The 22,689-nt window shown below is 48.2% G+C and overlaps 1 protein-coding gene across 1 annotated transcript in view; it reads right to left on the bottom strand.

The window, feature by feature from the left end:
• JPH2 (junctophilin 2) overlaps positions 1-18,684 on the bottom strand; it is a 65,037-nt gene extending 46,353 nt beyond the window's left edge. The window contains exon 1 of the mRNA XM_032350600.1: positions 17,603-18,684. Within this exon, the coding sequence (XP_032206491.1) occupies positions 17,603-17,981 (379 nt within the window). The 5' untranslated portion in view covers positions 17,982-18,684. The remainder of the gene's footprint in view (positions 1-17,602) is intronic.
• Between the last annotated feature and the right edge of the window lie 4,005 nt (positions 18,685-22,689).

Below are 22,689 nucleotides of genomic sequence, written 5' to 3'. Positions count from 1 at the left end.
GAACTTTCTGAATTGGTAGAAATGTTCTCTACCTTGATGGTGCTGGTGGTTACACAGGTAAATACATTTGTCAAGACTGTACACTTGACATGCATTTTGTTGCGTGGAAACTATACCTTGATGAAATGATTAATTAATTAATTAATTAATTAACTTTTAAGGAGAAAAAAAAATATCACCAACACCCCAGCACAGTATTCTGCAAATACCTGTCGGAAAATCCTGTCAACTCTCCTTTCCCAGTGCGTTTGCAATCCAGCCAGTTCTCACTCCCCCAGATGGTAGCCCAAGCCACCCCTGTCTCTGTAAGGACCTATTTAGAAACTGTCCCTGCTCCCCTTCCCCCAGGGGATTTACAGGTAACAAAGCCCAGATACAAAGGTGGGTCAGGCCAGGTGGAGACATCCGATCAGTGGGGGGGATGCATACTGTCTCCCTGGTTACCAAGGAGTATGGGCCCCGCCCTTTAGGAGCCTTTTGGGCGCCAATCCCAATCAAGGTGTAATAGGCTGGTTCAAATGACTACTAGGGTAAATTGTAACTCAGTTGGTCACCTAGCATCACTGTGGAGTTTCCTGTGTGTGTTACAATCCCATTGGCCACCTGTGCGTGGCCGGGCCTGACTGCATGGCCTATGCCCTTAAAAGCTAGTCTGTGAAACAGAAGGGTCGCCCTCTCTTGTAAGAGGTGCGGCCCCGAATGTTCGGTTAGATTCTTGATGCTTGGTGCAAAATAAAGCTTTGCTTGACCTTCGCTTTGTATCAGTCTCGCTCCTTTAATCACGGACCCATTATTGGGGCATAACAGCCTCTCACTGGGATTTTCATGATGGTGGCCACGCTGGTCGGTTTCCACCCTGTGCTATCCATTCCTGACACGTCTATCATGGGGATTCTGTTCAAACGTAATAAAGTCACCATTACGACACCGCTCTGCCTCTTCCCATTCAGAGGAAAAGCTGAAGTCCTTAGTGACCCACAGACCCTACTGATCTCATCCCCCATCCCTTTCCCTTACTCCACCGTAGCCACAAAGGCCTCCTTGCTGTTCCCCCCACACACTAGCCATGGTCTCTTTTCTGCACCCTCTGCCTGGAATGTTCTTCCTCCAGAAATCTGCATGGCTCGCTCCTAGAGCGGTATTTAGTGGTTCCTCTAAGACTCACCCAAGGCAGCACAGCTAGTAAATATACCAAAACTCACATCCGTGTTTAGCTGGGCTCCTTCCACTGTGCTCAGAAGAAAGAAGGAAAAAAAGATCTATGAAAGGGAAAAGTGAACAAGAATAGAGCAGAGAAGATGGTAAAACATCTAATCTCTGGGCTGGACAAGTTTGTGAAATTAAATCAGCCAATCTACCTTTAGCTTAAAGTTGGCATGAGATGGGCTGACATGGTCCCTTTAAGCCCAAGAAAAATTGAGATTGCAACAGGAGAGCGGCTCTTGGCTACCAGTTGGGGAGGAAACAGCCAGGCTATATTAGGAAACTTACAAGCAAGTGGCAAGAGGCACAGACACCCAGGGGAGGCTGGGAGTGATGGGGCCCTGGGAAGGGGGAAAAGCCAAGTGCTGGGGCCATCCCCAGCCTGACTCTCTCTAAGACAGGGCAGCTCTCCCTGGGGACAGGAAGAATGCATCCACATCCGAAGAAGAGCGGGAGCAGGAGGACCTCGCCCACAGCCATCTGGCTGAGAGGAGCTTTGTGTGGAGGGAAGTGTCTCCTGATAACCTCTGGGCTGGCCCCCTCACTTGGCCTTATAGGCACAGTGGGACTTCCCACTGCCTTTTGGTGAGAGCCAAGATTCTCAGCAGGCCACAAGGCCTGGTGTGGCTGCCCCTGACCACCTCTCCTGACTCATTTTGAACAGCTCTCCAGTCACACTTGCCTTTCTACCTCAGGACTTTTGCACATACTCCCCCACCCCTTCTCAGAATCTTCTCCTCTCTTCCCTTAGCCAACTTCTTCTTCTTCTTCTTCTTCTTTTTTTTAAAATATTTTATTTATTTATTTGACAGACAGAGATCACAAGTAGGGAGGCAGAGAGAGGAGGAAGCAGGCTCCCTGCTGAGCAGAGAGCCCGATGCAGCACTTGATCCCAGGACTCTGGGATCATGACCTGAGCCAAAGGCAGAGGCTTTAACCAACTGAGCCACCCAAGCGCCCATCTTAGCCAACTTTTATTGGTATTTCAAGTTTCAGCTTAAATGCGACTTCATCTGGGAGGATTTCTTGAGCCCTACCCCCTGAGTACTGCTACCTGATGTCATGTCGCCCTACACCACTTCTTCTCACTTCTCCCAATTGCAGTTAAATAATTACTAAGATCATCTCTTCACCATAAGCCTTTCCCACCGGACTTTGACTTCCAAGAGGGAGAGAGCCATGTCCAGCTTACTCCTGCTATGATTCCAGCATCTAGCCCAGATCCCAGGCTCAAAGGATCCCACAGCAAACATCTGATGAATCTGTATCTTCTTCTCAGTGACACCCTCCTGTTCTTCCAGGGGCAGGAACCACACTTTCTTCTTTCCCTCATGACTCGGCATGTGGTACATTGCTCAGTAGTGACTGACAGCAACTGCCAATGTTTTCAGGTCTAGTATTAGCAGCCCAAACCCCGGGAATTATTGGGGTGCATGCGAAAGTCGGGAGAAGGCCATGACCTTGGTAAATATAGTTCTGTCCCTCATACCAGGCCCCTAAATTTAATAAAAACTGAATATCACCTTCTCCCTGCAGTTTAGTATAGAATAACCTGGGTTTTAACCTTCACTCTGACACCAAATAGTTCTGGAACATGCCTGAACCATTTAAGCCTACTGAGCCTCCATTGGTCCTTCTTAAAATGGAGGTAATGATACCTACTTCCAAATATTGTTCATTCATTTATTTGAATTCAGTATTTGCTGTGGATCCTGCATTCTTGATGTTAGAAGCTGGGGACACGGTGGTAAAAATATAGTCATGACCTGTGCCCTCAGGGGACTTGGAGTCAAGTGCTGGAGGGACAAGATTTAATCACCAGAAATAAATGTGAGGCAGCCGCAGCAGTGGCACAGAGTGCCTTGGCCGGTGGGGGAGTTCTGGTCGACCACGGACTAAGTGAACCATATGTGAGGACACTGCACATAGTAAGCATTCAATAAAGGGTAGCTTTTTGCCAGGCCAGAATCTTTGCTCAGAAAAGCTGGGCCAGAAAGGATTAACTGGAGAGATGAAAAGGAGCCAGGGAAGACAGAAGAGCTCAGAGGGAGAGAAGGAGACAAGCTTTGATTTTCCGCCTCGGTCTGCTTGTTTGTCGGAGAGCAGGTCTCTGCCCTGGGATGCCCAGGCTCGGCTGACTTGGCCCCTTCTCTGACTCGGGAGCCTTACAGCATCTGTCCTTGGGAGGAAGAAAATTTGGGAAGTCTGTTCATCACTGAGATCCGCCTCCACACCCTCTAAACCACATGCCAGAGTAGCTTCTGGAAACCACATCTATAGCACCAGATCCACCTTCCTGGCCAGAGAGTATGACTTAATTGATGTGAACACTGAGTTTTTATAAAGCGCCTCTGATGGTTCTGATATGCAGCTTGGGTAGGAGCTGTAAAACCTCTCTGCTGACCTCCAGTTAACCAGTGGGCTCCGTTTCTTTGGTCAAACCTACAGCCTGCTGTGCCTGGCAGGTGTTGTGCAGAGCCTGGTGGTTTCCCCAACTGGAGACCGTTCCTTTGCTGATGGAACCTCATTCTGTCCTGGGGCCCAGCTGTCCTCCCTGGGCCTCAGAGAAAGACTCCCTATGCAGGCGTAGATCCCGACTGCTCTCAGCCAGACTTCCTGTCTACCCATCTCGCCAGTGATTGCATTCAACGTGAGCATTTGATGGAATCCAGCATTGAGACCAGAGGGGAAACAGAAAAGAGCTCCTAGTTCTTATAGAGAGAAACATGCAGAAACATAGTTTTCTGCTGCTGGCCATTGCCACCTGGAGGTGACCCCTGGGGCTGTGGTAGCCGGCTCGGTACCATGAGGGGAGCTACTGAGAACAGAGCTGACACTGTGGATTGCAGAGCAAAATGTAGCAGGAACCTGGGCCCTTGACATTGTTGAGCCTCCAAGTCAACCAGTCCTGAGACTGCCCTGCCTCTGGATTCTTCTTTATATGAGATCATAAATATCCTTATTGCTTTAGTCTGTGCTGTCCAATATGGTAGCCACTAGACAAATGTGGTTGTTGAGCACCAGACTGTGAAGAATTAGTACCCGAAAAAAAAATGTAAAATATCTCACTAATAACTATATATTGATTACACATAGAGATGACAATATTTTGGGTAATGGGTTAAATAAAATATATTATTAAAACTAATTTCACTAGCAAAGTTTAAATTGCCTATGTAGCCCACATTATATTTCTATAGAACGTGTTTGTTTAGTTCACTTGGGGTTTTCTATTACTTGCAGAAAAAAAAAATCGTAACAAGTATAGATATCATCATCCTGATTCATAGTTGGAACACTTGAAACCAAGAATTTAAATGACTTGGTTTGAAAGGTTCGAAAGTTCTCACCCAAACCTTCTAAGGAAGCCAACCATTTCAGAAACCCAAGGGAAGTCTAGGAGATCCAGAGTCCAGTTTGAAACAGAGAAGAGATAAGCGGACCAGATCAGGGATTCTGCCTCTGAATACAGAATGGACACTAAGAACACCACCCTCTCTGGCCAGAGATGTCTACCTGTTTCTAGAAGATTGTCTGAAGACTTAACATCAGTGTCACTGGAGGACTGGACAGAGATGGAGAGAGCAGAATCATGACTAGCTCCTCTCCAGGAGGTCCCTGCTGCATATGGACGTCCTGACCTGACAGCTCAGTGTCTCCATGACTTAGTCCCAATTCACCCTCCCAGTTTTATCTTCCCAAATCCACCAAAGCGCAGCTTCAAAGCCACCTCCTTTAGGAAACTCTCCTGGGCTATCTTCCTTCCTCCATACTCTCATTGCTTGAGACATTTGTCACTTCTTACCTCCTATGATAGCTATCTTATCTCTTTCTCATCTATTCTTGCTAGTAGTCATATCCAGCCCTTTTCTAAGTTCTCTCACGCAGGGTCAGATGTTAGGACAAGATCTTGGGACAGGACCGTGGAAGTGTCATCAGCAGATTTCAGACGGGGTTTGATGGAGAATGGCAGGTAGGGGATTGAGGACCAGAGAGTCCAGGGGTCAGTGGCTCTTGTCCAGTCTCACCAGAATTGGACCAGGTAAACCAATGTACATGGTGGTGACCGCCAGGCCCATATATCACAGATAACTATGGAAATGCTCCTGAGAATAGGGCACCTCCCCCCCAGCTTGGCTCTACCCCACCTTGATAAAGACCATAGACCCAGGGTCGCTGAGAAAGCAAGCCAGGCCTGACGTGTCTTTGTGGGCAACAGAATAATGGAAATGGTTTGGGCTTTGGAAACACACGGGCCCAACTCTGAATTTTGCTTTCATTTCCCCTGCTTCTCTTTATCTCCTCCTCCTCTGTCTGGTCCAGGCTGCACCAGTTCTCCCTGATTTACCACAGCTGCATCTTCCCTGGTCTCTCACCTCCCCTGATGCTTCAGTCTACCCTTTGCCGCTGACAGAGTCATCTCCTTAATAAGATGTAAATCTGACCAGGTGACACCATCTAAAACCCTGCAGTGGCTTCTGAGTGCCTCGAGGATTGTCTTGGGTCCTCAAGTGAAGATTGTATGTGAATGATTTGGGGGGAATGCTCTTGGAATGAACTATCGGGAAGCAGGATTCCAGAGCAGAAGTTGAACTATTGGAACCAAGGCTTCTGCTGATCCCGTTGGGGAGCTCTGGAGCTGCTATGGTCCTTCAGGGTTGTGCAAGGAGGCTGGGTCTTTGAACTCCTGTATGAAGCACTCATTAGCTATGCATTGCCGACTGAGGTGGGCAACTCTTTTTGACAGTTGACAGTGCCCCCACTATGAGCCATCAGCAACCAGCACTTCTGGCAGGAGGACACTGCTCTGGAGTGGTATCTGAGGTGTCCAGCAGTACCTACCATAAGGATGAAGTCAAACTCTGCACCGGGACCCACAAAGCCCTCAAGATCCGGGCCCTGCCAACCTTCCAGCCTCACTGTCTCCACTCTTTCTCAGTCTCTCTGCTCCTGCCTTTTCTTGAACCCAACAGCCTTTTGTTGTGCCCACTTCTGAGCCTTTGTACTAGTTCCTTTTGCCAGGCACAGTGTGGTTCCTGTTACTTAGCTATGCCCTGTCCATCCTTCAGATATTAGCCTCAACACCACTTCCTCAAGGAAGCCTTCTGTGATTACTAGACCAGATCAAGTTCCTGTTACCCCCATACACACTTCTACTTTCCCTTCAAATTGCTTATCCCACTTGTAATTAACTAGCTGTCCAATGCTGGTTTCTGTTGTTAGCGCACAAACTTCTAAGGGCAGGGGCCAAGGCTGCCATACTCACCATAGCATTGCCAGCACTCAATGCAATGACTGACACATAGAAGGCATTCAGCAGAGACTGTCAGCTGAGTATACAAGTTCATGGCCTTGGGCACATTCTCTTTGAGTCTATCTCTAGTCAGTAAAGTAAGCATAGCAAGTTTACTTCTCAGGGTTGCTAGAGGGTTTACATGGGTTCTCTAGCAGAGATCTCAGATTCTCAACAAATGCTGGCTCCTTTCGCTTCATGGGAAAAAACTGCAAGGTGACCTGTCATCCCAGTTTGCCTTAGACCGAAAGGTTTCCCAAGACATAGGACTTTCAGTACTAAAGCCAGGACAGTTCCCAGGCAAAGCAGGATGGTTGGTTACCCTCAATCTGGACAAGGAAAAAATGGGCATTTCATATTAGCACAATGTTCAGTGTTATGCTAGTAGAAAAGCCCTTTGGAAAAATAAACAAACAACCCTAATTTGTAGTGCTAGCCAAGTTCCATCATGTAAATATACCCACAGTGGCTAGTCAGGCCACAGTTGAACAGCCAGGTTGCAACATTTCTGCAAATTTTAGGGATGGGCTCTTATGAGCTGGTAGCAGCTGGTACCAGCACCACATGTGTAATACACACTGTCATGTTCCCTCCTGATACCTGCAAATGTGTAACACGTTCATAGGCAACCGCAACTTGGTGGGTAAGTGAGACCATTTCAGTCCCAAGAAGGTCACACATGGATTGGCCCTCCAAGACCATCTAGTTCAAGGCAGCAAGTAAACTGTCATATGGGCCATCTCTTACCCACACTGTGACCACAACAGACATTGCTAATCAATCATGACACTGAATCCCAATGCTTTGCTCTCTGGCTTGCCTGTGAGGTGACACCAAAGTCTCTTCCCAGGGCTCCCAAATGTGGCCACCTATCAAAGCTCCACTGTCGCTGATTTTCCAGGATCGCTGAGAGGTAACCCAGAGCCGAGGAGCTAGTAGTGCTTAACCTGACCCTGGGAGCAGGGTCAGGTTACAGCGGGTATAGGACAAGTCCCCATAGCCTGCAGGGCTCCACCACCCCCGCATCCAGAGGCTGTCACCTCAGATGACACCCCACAGCTCACATGATAAGCAAATCACCTGGGTGCCGCCAGCCCTGGGGACCTGTAGCCTGGGTGGAAGTCCCTTTGCCAGACTCTGAGTCAGCTCAATAATCTTGAGGGCCTTGGAAACCAGAAATAACTGGTTGTAGAGGAGGCAAAAGAAATCAAGGAGAGTCTAGGTTCAAAGGACCCTACACTGGTCATGTAGGCCCCCCTTCCATGCTCAGGCCTACCCACAGCGCTCATGCCCACACGGCATGTGCAACAGGCGTTCTCTCACCCATAATGTCGAACACCGAGCTCCTGACCTTCTCTCTTCGAACACTTGGCCCATCTCAGCTCAGGGCAATGCTATCCTCCCATGGCTTAGGCCAAAGCCTTGACTCCTCTTTCTTTCACTCCCCCTGTCTGGTCTATCAGCAAATCTAACAACTCTACCTTCAAAACAGACCCGGGATTCACCTCCTTCTCTCCACGGCCACTGCTGCAGCGTGGCACTCCAGACTTGTATGCTCACCCATAACATGGCAATAAACTCACTAATTCACTTCTCTGCTCCTCCCCTTTCTGCACCACCAGCTCTCCCCCAAACAGTCTCTCAACACAGTAGCCAAGGGAATCCCTTTAAACAAGGTCAGATTATGTCACTTGTTTTTTTTTTTTTTTTTTTTGTTAACATATAATGTATTATTAGCTCCAGGGGTACAGGTCTATGAATCACCAGGTTTACACACTTCACAGCACTCACCGTAGCACATACCCTCCCCAGTGTCTATAACCCAACCACCTCTCCCCACCCTCCTCCCCCCAGCAACCCTCAGTTTGTTTCGTGATTATGAGTCTCTTATGGTTTGTCTCCCTCCCAATCCCATCTTGTTTCATTTATTCTTTTCCAACCCCCCAAACCTCCCACATTGCATCTCCACTTCCTCATATCAGGGAGATCATGTGATAATTGTCTTTCTCCGATTGACTTATTTTGCTCAGCATGATACCCTCTAGTTCCATCCATGTCGTCGCAAATGGCAAGATTTCATTTCTTTTGATGGCTGCATAGTATTCCGTTGTATGTGTATGTATGTATGTATATGTGTATATATATATAGAAATATATATGTATGTATGTATATACCACATCTTCTTTATCCATTAGATAAAGAAGGCCTTATTCTTTCATAGGCCTTATTCTTCTCAGAGGAAAAGCCAGAGTCTGACAATGGCCCGCGAGACTCTGCATACACCGCCCGCTGCCCACGCCTTCCCAGCTGGGATAGAGTGTGGTGGGGCTGTGCCCTTCTCCCTGCGTCCCATCAAGGGTCTATATTGTAAGGTTGTCCTGTCATCAGCGATGTGAAATTTGATCACTTTGTGAAGATGGTATCCATAAAGGAGTCAAATTTAAATAAAAATAAAAGTCACAGGGGCGCCTGGGTGGCTCAGTCAGCTGAGTGTCTGACTCTTGACTTGGGCTCAGGTCATGATCTCAGGGTCCTGGGATTGAGCCCCTTGTCAGGCTGCATGCTCAGTGGGGAGTCTGCATGAGGGTTCTGTCTCTTGCTCTCCCTCAGCCCCTCCCCCATGCTCATGCTCACTCACTCTCTCTAAAATAAATGAATGAATCTTAAAAAGATAAAAGTGATAAAACCATTGTGCATGCCCAATGGAGCCATTTCTTGCAGGCTGTGTGCAGCTCTCAGACCTCAGTGTGTGTCCCCGACTCCACACAGTCCATATGACAGTTGGCAGCATATGCTTGCATACCTCTAGGCACAGGATGCTCTCTACTTGCCTGGAGGGAAGTGGGTTCTGGAGTTCCCACAGCCCCTGGATCATTCTGTGGATTTTGCCAGGTGGTCTGGCAGAGTCAACCAACTCTGTTTTAGAGCAATGAGTAAGGGTCCTGGATGCTTTACCTGTGACCAGACCTAACTCTCCACCTACTCTGGGGCTCTGACTTCAGAAGGCATAGGAGGGGACAAGGACAGCCCTCGGGTCTATGGCAGGAAACAACTCTGTCCTGCTCAGACTGCACCCCAGCCTCAACCAGGGCCCTCAGTAAAGGCCCTCAACATTCCTCACAAGGGTGTGGCAGCAAGGGCTGGTCCAGGGAACAGTTGCTGGGGACACAGAATTAACAGTCTGGAAACAAGCGAACTTGATGAATCCCAAGAGCCTGGCCTTGGACAGGAGTGTGTGTGCAGAGATTCGGCCAGTTGGACCCATGCAGCACAGAAGGCAAGTCTGCAGAGAAGAAGGACTAATTGTGTCTTCCCTGTCTTGCGGAGGGTGCACTCTCCTCCCCGGGGGTCCCGGAGAAAGCCAAGAAGCTGCCAGGACAGCAACTCAGCCAGCTGTCACAGTGGCCCCCTGGCTGTGAACTGGGACATGAGATTTTCAAGATGAGGTTAAATTATGCTGATTCTACATTCGAAATGGAATCGTGCCCGGCATGAGTTCCATCTACACTGGCAGGACTCAAGGCAGAACGAATCGAATCAAAGTCTTAGCTTGTTAGCTGCTCCAAAGTCAAAAGCTAATTTCTGTGCTTAAGCAGTCTCCCCAAAACAGCTATGGTGCAGGCCCTCCTGAATTAGTTCACGCTCTAGACTGTGAAGTAAATGCAGAAAGGAGAATCGTTTCAGGACTTCCCAGGTGCCAGGCACTCTGCTAAGTGCTTTTTATGTATTATCTCATTTCATTGTTTCAACCATATTTTGGAGATTTTGACATCTCTAATGGAAAAAATGAAACAGGAGCTCAGAGAGGTTACGGGTGTGCCCACATTCATAGAATTAAGAAGTGGCACAGCTGGAATTGGAACCCAGATGTGGCTACTGTAAGCCGTGAGTGCCAAGTACCACATGACGTTTTTACTCCTATCTATCAGGACTGCCACACTTGATTTTTAATAGCAATCAAGAGATTTTAAATGAAAATATGTTCCCTTTAAGTCCAAAGAAGAACAAAAAAATCCCACTAAACCTAAGCAATTAATTTGGCAGTGTAAAAGGATTCAAAGTCAACATATAAAAATAATTGCGTTTTTATAACCCAGCAATGAATAATTGGAAAAATGAAATTCAAAAATCCCATTTACAATATCATTTTTAAAACTTATGAATTTTATTCACCACCAACCAAAAAAAAAAAAAATGTGCAAAACACCGAAAACTCCAAAGGATTGCTAAGTGAAATTGAAGACCTAAATAAATAGGGATCTATACCATGTCCATGAATTGGAAGGCTCATTGCCCTTAAGTTGTCTGATCTCTGCAAATTGATAAATGGGTCTAATGAATTCTTTTTTTTCAAAGATTTTATTTATTTATTTGACACAGAGAGAGAGATCACAAGTAGGCAGAGAGGCAGGCAGAGAGAGAGAGGAAGGGAAGCAGGCTCCCCGCTGAGCAGAGAGACCAATGCAGGACTCGATCCCAGGACCCTGGGATCGCGACCTGAGCTGAAAGCAGAGGCTTAAACCCACTGAACCACCCAGGCGCCCCAGGTCTAATGAATTATTAATCAAATTCCCATTGGACTTTTTAGTAGAAATCAGTAAGCTGATTTTGTAATGTTTATGGAAATGATGTAGAAGAACCCAGTCTTAAACAAGAAAAGCCAAGTTGGAGGATTTACTCTGATTTTAAAATTTACTATAAAGCTGTGATAACAAAGGTAGTGTGATATTGGCATAAAGGCAGACAAACAGATCAACAGAAAAGATATTCCTTTGGAGAATGAATGAGTGAATGAGTGAATGGATGAATGAATGAATGAAGTTGCTTCAAGGAACACATCCCCCAGGCCCAGATAATGTGACACTAGGTATTGCTCATGTCCCTGTCCCGGCAAATTCACTTTGCTCCCATGTTCACTGTCAGTTGGGTTAAAATGAGCTTACGTCATCGGCTTTGGGCAAGAGAAAGAAAATTGGATCCAGAGAGCAGAAGCTTGGGTTTTTTGACCCAATTGTCATAGTTAAACACAAAAATATCATCTTTTCCGTGTGTCATATTAATAAAAGCACTAAGCACACGTCAAGCTCTAAGCGCTTTACTCTATCAGGGCATCATTTAATTTTCTCAACAAGATAGGATAAAAGAAAAAAAATAGCAAGGATTGCATAGAGGAAGGGAAATATTATTTTGTGATGATTTATTTCAGTTTTGCATTTTTGCGTATGTACGTACAGAATTACGATGGGAACTACCTGATTCACTGTGAAGTACTGTGAGGTACTGTGAAGTACCTGATTCCAATCTTGGCGTTTGGGTTGCAAACGCCAAGATTGGAACACCACTAAGAGTAGTCAAAGAGAGTCATTAAGAAGCCTGAATAGGGGCGCCTGGGTGGCTCAGTGGGTTAAAGCCTCTGTTTTCGGCTCGGGTCGTGATTCCAGTGTCCTGGGATCGAGCCCTGCATTGGGCTCTCTGCTCAGCAGGGAGCCTGCTTCCTCCTCTCTCTCTCTCTGCCTGCCTCTCTGCCTACTTGTGATCTCTGTCTGTCGAATAAATAAATAAAATCTTTAAAGAAAGAAAGAAAGAAAGAAAGAAAGAAAGAAAGAAAGAAAAAAGAAGCCTGAATAGCAAAGTGCGGGTAGGATTCGGAGCACAGAGCCTGGTGTAAAAACACGGTAAGGGACAGACGCAGTTGTGATCACTGTCCAGGCCCCTCAGAAGCGTCCTCCTGTGTCATTGCTCAGGGCTCTGCGCTCAGAAGACCCTGCACTTGGTTTAATGCTCTGTCGTCATTACCTCGAAATTCTTCATGGTTTTGAGGAGGGGGGTCCTGCGTTCATTTTGTACTGGGTCTCCCAAACTATGCAGCTGGTCTTATTTTGTATAGTGGTTTATCGCTTGTTAAAGTAGTTTTTTTATACTAGCAACTTTTAAAAAAAAAGATTTTTATATATTTATTTGAGAAAGAGGGACAGATTGAATGAGACGATGAGGGAGGGGGAATTTAACGCAGACTCTGTACTGAGCACAGAGCCCAGCGCAGAGCTGGAAGCCATAATCATGAGATCGTGGTCTGAGCTGAAACCAAGAGTCCAAGCTTAACCAGCCACCCAGGCGCCCCATATACTATGAACTATTTAATTATCACTTATTACCATCAAATTCTATCACTGCTTCTTACTAGTTAGAGGACTGTGAGAGAGAACACAGGACATAAACCCTTCGTCTCCTTTGCCTTTTCTGTAAGATGGGGGTAATAACAGAACTTCCCCATAAGGTTGTTGTGAAGGTTTAAGTAACACATGTTCCACGCCAAGAGCAGCAGCTGCACATAGTAAGCACACCAAAAATTAACTATTATTATTACTGGCTTTACAAACAAAGCTAACCTTGCGCTTGTTCTGTTTTGTTTTTGAGAGCGAGTGAGAGAGCAGAGGGTGGGCACAGGGAGAGGGAGAGAGAGAATCTTTTTTTTTTTTTTTTAAGAATTTATTCATTTATTTGGCAGAGAGAGATCACAAGTAGGCAGAGAGGCAGGCAGAGAGAGAGGAGGAAGCAGGCTACCTGCTGAGCAGAGAGCCCGATGCGGGACTCGATCCCAGGACCCTGGGATCATGACCTGAGCCAAAGGCAGTGGCTTAACCCACTGAGCCACTCAGGCGCCCGAGAGAGAGAATCTTAAGCAGGCTCCGTGCCCAGCAGGAAACCTGACACTGGGCTTGATATCACCACCCCCCTGAGATTATGACCTGAGCAGAAATCTAGAGTCAGACGCTTAACCGACTGAGCCACCTGGGCGCCCCCAGGCCTGGTTTTTCCACTGCACATTTGGGGGAAAGGACTGCCAACTAGGTGAGGGCTTCTGGAACTTAGCAGATTACTTCGAGAATCTGAAGGCGATCTGAGGATAAACACAGGCAATCCCTGCCCATAGGCCCCCATATTGCCTGCACACGGATGGGCCTCTGAGGCCAAGGCCGGGGCTCCAGGTCAAGGACCTCGGAAAGCAAAGATTACCAGTGGCCCTTCTAGTCCTGGAGTCTGTGGGTCTCTGGGGTGGGAACAGCTAGGCTGCCAAAGGAGCATTACTACTTAAGGCCTGGGTGAATGCTTGCTTTGGGGCTTTAAGCCAGCAGCTATTTTTGGTTTTGCTATATATGGCCAGGGCAGGAAGAGGGTTTATAGGCGGGGGAGGGGTGCCAGGAGGCTTAGAGCAGGGTTTGGGAGCAGGAGCTCGCTGCCTTGCCACCTTCCCCTCCCCAGGGGAGAGCTGGACAACTTCCTCAACCTCCCGCTGACGTGACAGGCGACAGGCGTGGAGGAGAGGGAGAGGCTGTGGAGGGGGCAGGGGCAGCGGCTTCCATGAAGCTGCACAGCAAGTCACTTTAGAGCCGTGATTTTCAAACTTTTTTGACCATGACCTGCAGTAAGAAATACATGTATGCAGACATCAGGTAAGAAATACATGCTGCGTGTAAACACAGAAGCCTTTCTACACACATTATATGTGTACGTGTATCTTCAGCTGAACAGACGTTTCAGGAAACAATACTTTCTCATGCGCTGTGAAATGCTCTGCTTTTTCTGTTCTGTTCCTTCATTTTAAAAAATGCCGCTCATGATGCCCTTAACTGGAGTTACCTCCGATTAGTGCTTCCAGTTTGGAACACTGCAGTTTCCTGTGACTGCAAGGTAAGGTGGGGGACTGCAGGAAATGGGACATTTGGTCCCTCTGATCAGTACCTCCTAACACTAGGGATAAGATGCAAGCTTCAGCTTTATCTCCTGGCTGGCAGCAAGTTCTAGACCTCCTGGCTTTCGTGTACTCTGTTCCCTCAACCTGGAGCACTCATCCTTGACCCTTGCCACCTGTCTCCCCCCATACTTCAGAGTCCAGCTTGCCACTTACTCCAGGAAGCCTCCCTGAATGCCTCAGTCTGGTAAGTTGCCTGCCTCTTCCTCCCTTCGTCCGCAGTACTCTCCTGCCTAGCACCAGACACCCTATAGCTTGATTTCTTGTAGATTCTATGGAAGATAGGGACCATTTCCATTCTGTTCATTTCTACACTCCTCCCTCCCAACACGATACCGCCAGCTTCATGATAATCACTCAGTACATATTAGTGGAGCAAATTAATGAGAGTTAATAGTAATTATAGCAACTACAATTTATCGAGTACCCATTTTCCCCACAAGAAATCTTAGGAGGGATTAGCATAAGCCCATTTCATTGGTGATGAAACTAAGGCTCCACGGTATGAAATCTTGGGATAGGCCAAGGTAATGACGCAGAGCTCCCTGACTCCCAGCTGCTTCTAATCCCGGATCTTAATTGTCTGCATTCTCTTCAGCTCTGCTCCCGCTGGGGCAAAGGGCAGGTCCTTAACAAACCCTCAGGGATCCGATGACAGGTTGATTAAAGAGATTTTCCAAAGCAGTGGCCACGTCTAATTTTGGAGAGCTGCACCTCGTGTGTGGCTTGAGAGAGAGAGATCCGTGAGGTTTCCAGGGCCCCGGATGTGGGACTGTCTCATTCGGAAGAAGAGTCTGGGCCTCTGACACACCAGAGGAGCAGGTCTTCAGTTAACCCGGCCCAAGAGCACATCTTGCAGTTAAGTGGGCCTGAAGAGCTCCCGCACACACCCAGAATCAAACCCAGGGCTCTGCAAAGCCTACGTGATCTGGAGCACACCCACAGCTCCAACGTCAGCCCCTGCCTGCTGTTCCCTTCAGCCATTCTATTCCTGCCACCCTGGTGTTCCTGCTGTTCCTCAAACATGCCAAGTCCTCAGGGCCTTTGTGACTGCCATTCCCTCGGGAGGCATTACGCTCTCCCGAGTCCTCCCATCCAGCTTCCCAGAACACGCTATCCAAAAAGCCATCCTCTTCCTTCTCTATGTTCCTTGCTCCCTGCCCTGGCTTCTGGAATTTGCTGTGGGATGCTGCCCGACACGCAGCTGGTGCTCCGTAATATTGATTGCATGAACAAATGAGTGAGTGAATAGGTTCCCCCCCCCCCACCCTTTAAGACATATTGGGAAATCAGTACATAGTTTCCCAGAAATGTGTGTCTCTACGACTCACACCCAAGCCTTCAACACACACACCTTGGTTTGGAGAGAGGAAAGAGGGAATAGACATCTGGCATCCTGTGTACCACATTGCATAGATAACCGACACCCAACCAGCCCTCGAGGATCCTCTCCACGTTATAGCCAGAGAAACTGGGGCCTGTTCCCTACTCGTCCCCACTGCTCAGCGCAGTGGCCAGCGTCAACATCCAGGGAATTGAGTTGCCCTGAACTGTAGAGGTTTGGCAAATGGCTGAAGGTCACCAAATTAGGAAGCGTGGAGCCAGAATTTGTCCTAGCACTGTCCAGCCAGTGTTGTGTCGCTACCACTGTACCCACAGAAACTCTGGGGACACAACCTCTTAACACCCAGCCACACTGGAGGGTGGGCCCCCACCAGACATCCACCAGCAGGCAGCCCAGTCGGAAGCATCCTGGACCTGACGCCCCTCTGTACAAGCCTCGACTTGAGCACAACTTCCACCATGAGCTGGCTCATGTGCCTTCCGGCTCCACCCCAAACCCACTCCCAGACTGCCCACTTCCTGCCCTCTGTCATAAAGAGGGGAGACTAGTGACACATCTAATATACTGTGAATGCCTTCTGACAGACGCCAACCTATTTTTGTTTAAGTAGCTATAGGTTTGAGTCATCTGTGTCAGCAACTCTTTCCAATGGGGCATGTGAAGGAGACTTCACAGAAGTATCCTGAGCTGGAAGGAAACTGAAGGACCATTTAAAGCGGAGCCAGCCAACTTTCCTGTAAATAGCTGAAAAGTAAATATTACAGTCTCGGTGGACCAAAAGGAGATGATGTAGGGACTTTCATGTAATTTCTACATGTCACAAAGTAGAGTTCAACTTGTGATTTTTTTCAAATATTTCAAAATGTAAAACCACTTTGAGCTCATAAGCTGTACAAAAACGGGCAGCAGGCCAGTTGGGCCGGCTCTCTATAGTTGGAAAGTGCCTGATGTAAAGCAATGCTTCTTAAGCTTTAACGTACATAAAAATTCCAAGGGGGACTCGTTAAAACAAATGCCTGGGCCTACCCTTGGAGATTCCGATTCAGATTCAAGTCTAGATGGGGCCCCTGAGTTTGCATTTTAACTGGTGGACAGATGATGTTGATACTGCCTCTCTAATGACCATATTTTGAGCAGCACCTGACATTCTAAAGCCCATTTTGTGGATCAGGAAACTGAGGCCCAACTAAGTGATATATGCAAGGTCACAGCCAGGGGATGAGGTGATGATATCTTCTCTACCACTTCCCACAGCTGTTTGGCCACAGAAAATTCCTCTTCATCTCCTTAACCCACTGGGCACGCTCATGCTTTTGAGCTTCTAACTCATTGCTCTCCCCACTCACATGCTCTCTAAAGCAGTTTTCCCAACAAGATCCAGCTCGGATGTCACCTGTTCTCAAGCAGTCCCTGACCTCCTCGAATCTAACCTCTTTGCCACAGCACTCTACCTACTTGTATATAATTGTTTATCTACAAGCCAGTGTTTGAAGCCTTGGGTGCTATCTTATTCCTCTTTATATCTAACTCTTTTTATAATACCTAGCACATAGGAGGTACAACAGAAATAGGCTGTAAACAAAACAATGGATGGATGGATGAATGGGTGAATGAATGAATACTTCATAATCTATGGCTTGAAAATAATTTTCATGGCAAAGTTGAGATTAGGTCCAAATTCTTCTGGAGCACAAGCCGGAGTATATTCCATGGCTGATTGTAATCCTACCAAGCCAACGGTAGTAGTTAGGTTTTACTGAATATGTGCTATGTAGTTATACAGCAGGTCTTGTCCGACACTACTCAATGGCCCTGTTATTGGCCCAACCTCCACTAATGAGGAAATGAGTGCTGAGAGAGGTAGGGCAGCTTGCCCAACGTCACACAGCAAGGACATCCTGGCTCTTCTGATTCTGTGTCACATTGCCCCTCCCTCTTCCCACCCTCCACCAGTCTTCCTCACGGGTCTGGCTCCTACTAGCTCTGCTGGCCCCAGGCCGGGCTCACCTCCATCGGCATAGGTCTCGGTGCCATAGCCGTCCTGCAGGCCGTTGTTCCAAGTGCCTTCATACTTGGCACCACTGCTGCTGCTCTGCCGAGTTCCGTAGCGTCCCTTGAAGCCGTGTGTCCACTCGCCCTTGTAAAGCCAGCGCCCCTTGGTCTCTATGCCCAGCCCATGCCGTTTGCCCTGGCTCCAGTATCCCTCGAAGGTGTTCCCACTGGGCCAGGTGTAGACGCCCGCCACTTCGAAGCCAAAGTTCCAGGAGCCCGAGTATTCGCCCTGGCCCTTGGGGCCTGTGCACAGTCCATGTCCGTGGGCCTTTCCCCCCTCCCAGCCCCCGCAGTATGCCCCGCCATCATCAAAGTCAAAGCGGCCCCCACTCATCTCATCATAGTCCCTGACAGCCTCACCGTCCTCCAGCTTGGGGGAGAGAGGGTGATGGCAGGTGCCAACGACACGCTCCAAGCACACTCAGGGCTGGGCGCCCCTAACTCACCACTGCGCCCCAGGAGGGAGAAAGCAAGATGCCACCAGAGGCTGAATGAGCCCTGGCACCAAGTCAGCACTGGGTCGGCTGGTCAGTGCCATGCCTGGGAGGTCCCGACTCAACCAGCCACAGGAAGGCTGCCAGTTGGGAAGGAAGCAGGAGGGAAAGATTCAAAGTCTCCAAAGAGCGTCCCAAGTCTGGCTTCCCTGGAGTCAGAAGAAAAACGGTGTGATCCCTTTAAGAAGCACAGTGAAAGGGGTGGGGTGGAGGGGTCCCCAGTCCAGTTTTGAAAAGGGGAAATTCCTCCTTGGTGACAGCCCCCAGCCTGAGGCTGAATTCCTGCAGCCGGCAGGCCCCCTTCTCCACCCAGTGGGTGTGCGGGGCTGTCGGTCTCCCTGCCGCTGCCCCGCCCCTCTCTGGATCCTGCCCTCCTCCTGGGACGGGAAGGTCAGTGTTGCCCTAACAAGGCCATTGGATCTCAGAAGCTGCTCCCAAAATAACCCCCTGGCCAGCCCAGCCTCCTTCAAAGTGGGAGGGGTGTTTCAAATTGGGCTGCTGCTTCAGACCCAGGGAGTGGCTGGAGGGGCAGAGGATGGACAGCGGGGAACTAAGTGTGGGCAGCTGGGGCAATTGGGTGGCTCTTCTTCCGCCTGGGTAGGAGCTCCCTTCCACCTTTGGGGTCCCCTGAGTCTGCAGGCAGGGAAGCAGCAGAGGGGTCAGGGAAGGGAGGGAAGGAAAAAGGAGGACTAGGGGAACAGCCAGTCCTGGAACACTTAAAATCCCCCAGAGCGTAGAGGTTGGCAAATCTCACCCACCACCACTCACATGCCCTAACAGGACCTGGGGCTATACACGCTGCCAGCCCCATAAAGGAATCTGGTGACCTAAAGAGAAAGGCACGGGCCTGGTTTCCCATATGCTTTTGAAAGCAGAGGAGGGAACTCAGGAAGAGAAGTGATGTTCTGGAAACAGAGTCTGGAAAATAGAGAAAACCTGAGTCCAGCGCTCATGCACAACCCCCAAGCCCTCTCCGCAGCCTTGGGAAAACCCTGGAAAGAGCCCGTTGAAGGCACTGAATGCTCCCAGGTTCTCTCCTCAGAGGGGCGAGGAGCCTGTCCTTCTCTGTCTCCGAGACACAGTGTCGCTGGTTATTTGAAATGAAGTCATCTACACAATACTCCAAGACCGTGATTAAAAAAAAAAAAAAAAAAAAATCCCTTTTCCAAGTTTTCTTTCTCTTTGGTCCTCAGAGCCTGTGAGGCCAGACCTCAGAAAGCTCTTGGGGCAGGGTCATGAGGGAAGGGCCTGGGTGGATTCCCAGCACTCAGGTTCCCACCAAAATTCAGTCAAAGGGACAAATAAATCTTTGTGACATGAAGCCGTGGCCAGGACTAATGATTGGAAATCCCAGCTGAGCCCAGGAGCATAGAGTAATTCTGGGAAAGGTAGGAGCCATCAAGAACAGGAAGCTGTTTTGTGGGGGGTGGAGCGGAGATGGAGATATATGGGGGGAATAAAAATCGCTAAAAAAGCAAGTGCAGAAGGCACTTGAGGACGAATGGATTATTATCTGACTCCAGACTTAATCTTACATACTCCAAATCCCACCATGACTCAGGCTCCTTGAAGTCACTACGGAAGATTTGTTCGTTTCAGAAATCGACAGAAAATATTCTCTCCCTTCATCCCAGTGGATTCCCAGTTCTCCTGGTTCCTTCCCTGTTAAAGAGCCCCTTCTGGGTCCATGTTTCAGCCTGAGGCAGAAACACACAGCCTCTGAGCTCACTACCGCTGGCTGTTCGCTGAGGGGACGGGCAGAAAAGTAGCTCTGGATAAACACTGCGTCTTCTAGGTTTGAACTCACCATCCGGCCAGCCGGACAGACTGAACTGCTTACCCAAATTCACTTCTAAGAATGCCTCGCTCTGCTTTTGCCACTTCTCACCAAGGTCTCTGGAGAATCACACGTTTCTTTCCAGCTCTGCTCTCAAGAGGAGAGGAAAGCAACATCTCAACGTGGAAGTTCGATAGTTCGAATTGTTCAAGTTCAATACTCTTTGGAGTTAAATGCTGGGCAAATCACCATAATCTTCTTCAAAGGCTGGGAGGCTGTTGTGTCCTCCTGGGCTGTTCTGCCTGATAAATTGAGTCACTGTGCACCCATGCAGCTCCCTATGGTGGTTCCCTACCAAGGGTGAGTACTCCTAAGATTTAAGTTCAGGTGTTGAACTTAAAAACATAAACAGATTCCAGAGCTGTCCCCTACCCACCACCCCAAACCAATGAATAGATTGTTCCCAGAAAAGGCTTGGGCGGTTGTATTCTTAAAATCCCCTCAGATGAATCTGATTCATTCCTGGTTAAGAACTACTATATGTTTTGGGGCACCTGGGTGGCTCAGTGGGTTAAAGCCTCTGCCCTCCGCTCAGGTCATGATTCCAGGGTCCTGGGACCGAGCCCCGCATCGGGCTCTGTGCTCAGCGGGGAGTTTGCTTCCTCTTCTCTCTCTCTCTGCCTCTCTGCCTACTTGTGATGTCTGTCAAATAAATAAATAAAAATCTTAAAAAAAAAAAAACCACTGTATGTTTTCAAATTAAGAAACCATTTCTTAGTAACATTTATACCTTCACAAATCCATGTACCATAGGCTCTGCAGGGTAGGTAGCCATGGAGTTAGGTATGTGTTCATATCCCAGTTCTGCCCCTCACAAGGGGTGACCTTGGACCAATTGTTAATTTCCCTAACCCACAAATTCTTTGACTGTGTAAGTACCTACCTCGAAGGATTATTAGTATTCAGGGTAACAGGATCTTCCTTACATGGTTGGGTAACTTAATACTGTAAAAAGGCTTGGAGCACACTAAACACCTAATAAATATTAGCTATTATTAATATTATGTTCACTTGATACGTTGCTCCTCAAACTGGAATGCTTAATAAGATAGTCACCAAAGAGGTAAGTCAGGATCATCCCCTAAATACTAAATACCTCGACACCGCAGTCCTCCTTACTCTTCACAATACTTGTTGACTCAGCATTGCCCTGTGGTTTTTCACTTTTTAAGCTGATAAACTAAGTTATTGGTAAAGGGGCGCTTTGATTTCTTAAAAGTTTTAGTACATCGTTTGCTGAATTTGGTGCTGGCCTTAGGCAACGGGGGCTGAGCTTTGGAGCAGCTCTTGCCTCCAGCCGCCGGGAAGCAGTGCATTTCAAGGAAAGGGAGGCCTCTTGAGGCCATCCGAGCATTACAGAAGCTTTTCCTAAGGAAAGCCAGTTCCTTGGGCAGAAGGTAATTTGCTAAACTTGAAATGAATTCTAAACCACTTTTGAAGAGCTATCCCATTCTTGCTTTTTGCCAGGTCTTTTCTTTGTCTGTGGTTCTGTCTTTTGATCAGAGAGAGGAGTCACTTGCTTCCTCTGTTTCTTTCTCATTTCTCAGATGTGGATCACTTCTCAGGGAGCCTGGGGCCGGGGGCAGGAGGATGACCCCAAAAATCCAGAATAGAGAGAAGAGACCTGCACACAGAAACCCACCGAAGACTCAGTTGAAGCAGCCCCACCTTCCCTCAGAGAAGCTTCCTGGCTGGGTTAAATGCCTTTGCACATGTGGGCTCTTTCTCTGAACTATGAGTAGTTTGAAGCAAGGATTATCATCATTCCACAAAAAAGCAAGAACGCAGACCAAGTGCCTGGAGCTCCGGCTCACGCTGTATGCCCAGTGCCTGCTCACAGCCCCGGCTCACCTTTCCTTCTCTGCACCGTTTGGCAGCTTCCAAGTCCCTTCTTAATTAAACGCTTTTTCACTTGACCGATGGGACTGCTCTCTTCTGTTCCCACTTCACTGGCTGCTCCTACCTAGTCTTTGGCTGGTTCCTCTTCATTCCGCTGACCTCTCTACCATGGGAATGTCTGTCTGGGTCTTTACCTACATTCACTTCCTATGTGGTCTCCTCCAGTCTGAGCTTTAAGTAAGACCCCTATCCTCGTGGCTCCTGTATTTATGTCTCCAGCCTGAACCTCCCTACTGATCTTCCGTAAAGGTCTACCACATCACCACAGGGCTTCTCAGAAGCAACTTACACTTGGTGAGAGCAAACCCAGACTCCCAACTTCTCCCATATCTGCTCCATGGGCCAACTTCCAGTTTCTGAAAGCCTTTGGAGTCCTTAACTGCAGTTTTTCTCTCATACCCTGTATCTAATCCATCAGCAAATCCCCTCGGCTGTACCTCTGAAATTGTTCCAGAATACATCTCTTCCTCTGCACTGCCAAGTGTCCAAGCCATCAAAACCCATTGCCGTGACCTCGCAACTGCCTTCTTGCCTCTTCTCCTGCTCCCCAGTTCACAAAGAACAGCCAGTGTTCTCGGTAAAGGCCAGTGTGATAATGCCTCGCCTCTACTCCAAAACCCCCAAATGGCCCCTTACCTCATTCAGGACTTACAGCCTTTAAAAATGGCCTGCAAGGCCCTCCATGATCTGCCCCTGCCCCACACTTCTGTGACCTCACCTGCTTCAAGCCACGTTGACATTCTTTGCTGTCTATCTGTCCGGAATGCTCTGCCCCCAAATATCTACAATATCTACCCTTTCTTCGGGCCTCA

Source organism: Mustela erminea, chromosome 7 (assembly GCF_009829155.1).
Source record: "Mustela erminea isolate mMusErm1 chromosome 7, mMusErm1.Pri, whole genome shotgun sequence".
NCBI lineage: Eukaryota > Metazoa > Chordata > Mammalia > Carnivora > Mustelidae > Mustela > Mustela erminea.
The sequence above is the reverse complement of the archived record's forward strand: the minus strand, read 5'-3'. Positions and strand labels throughout refer to the sequence as shown.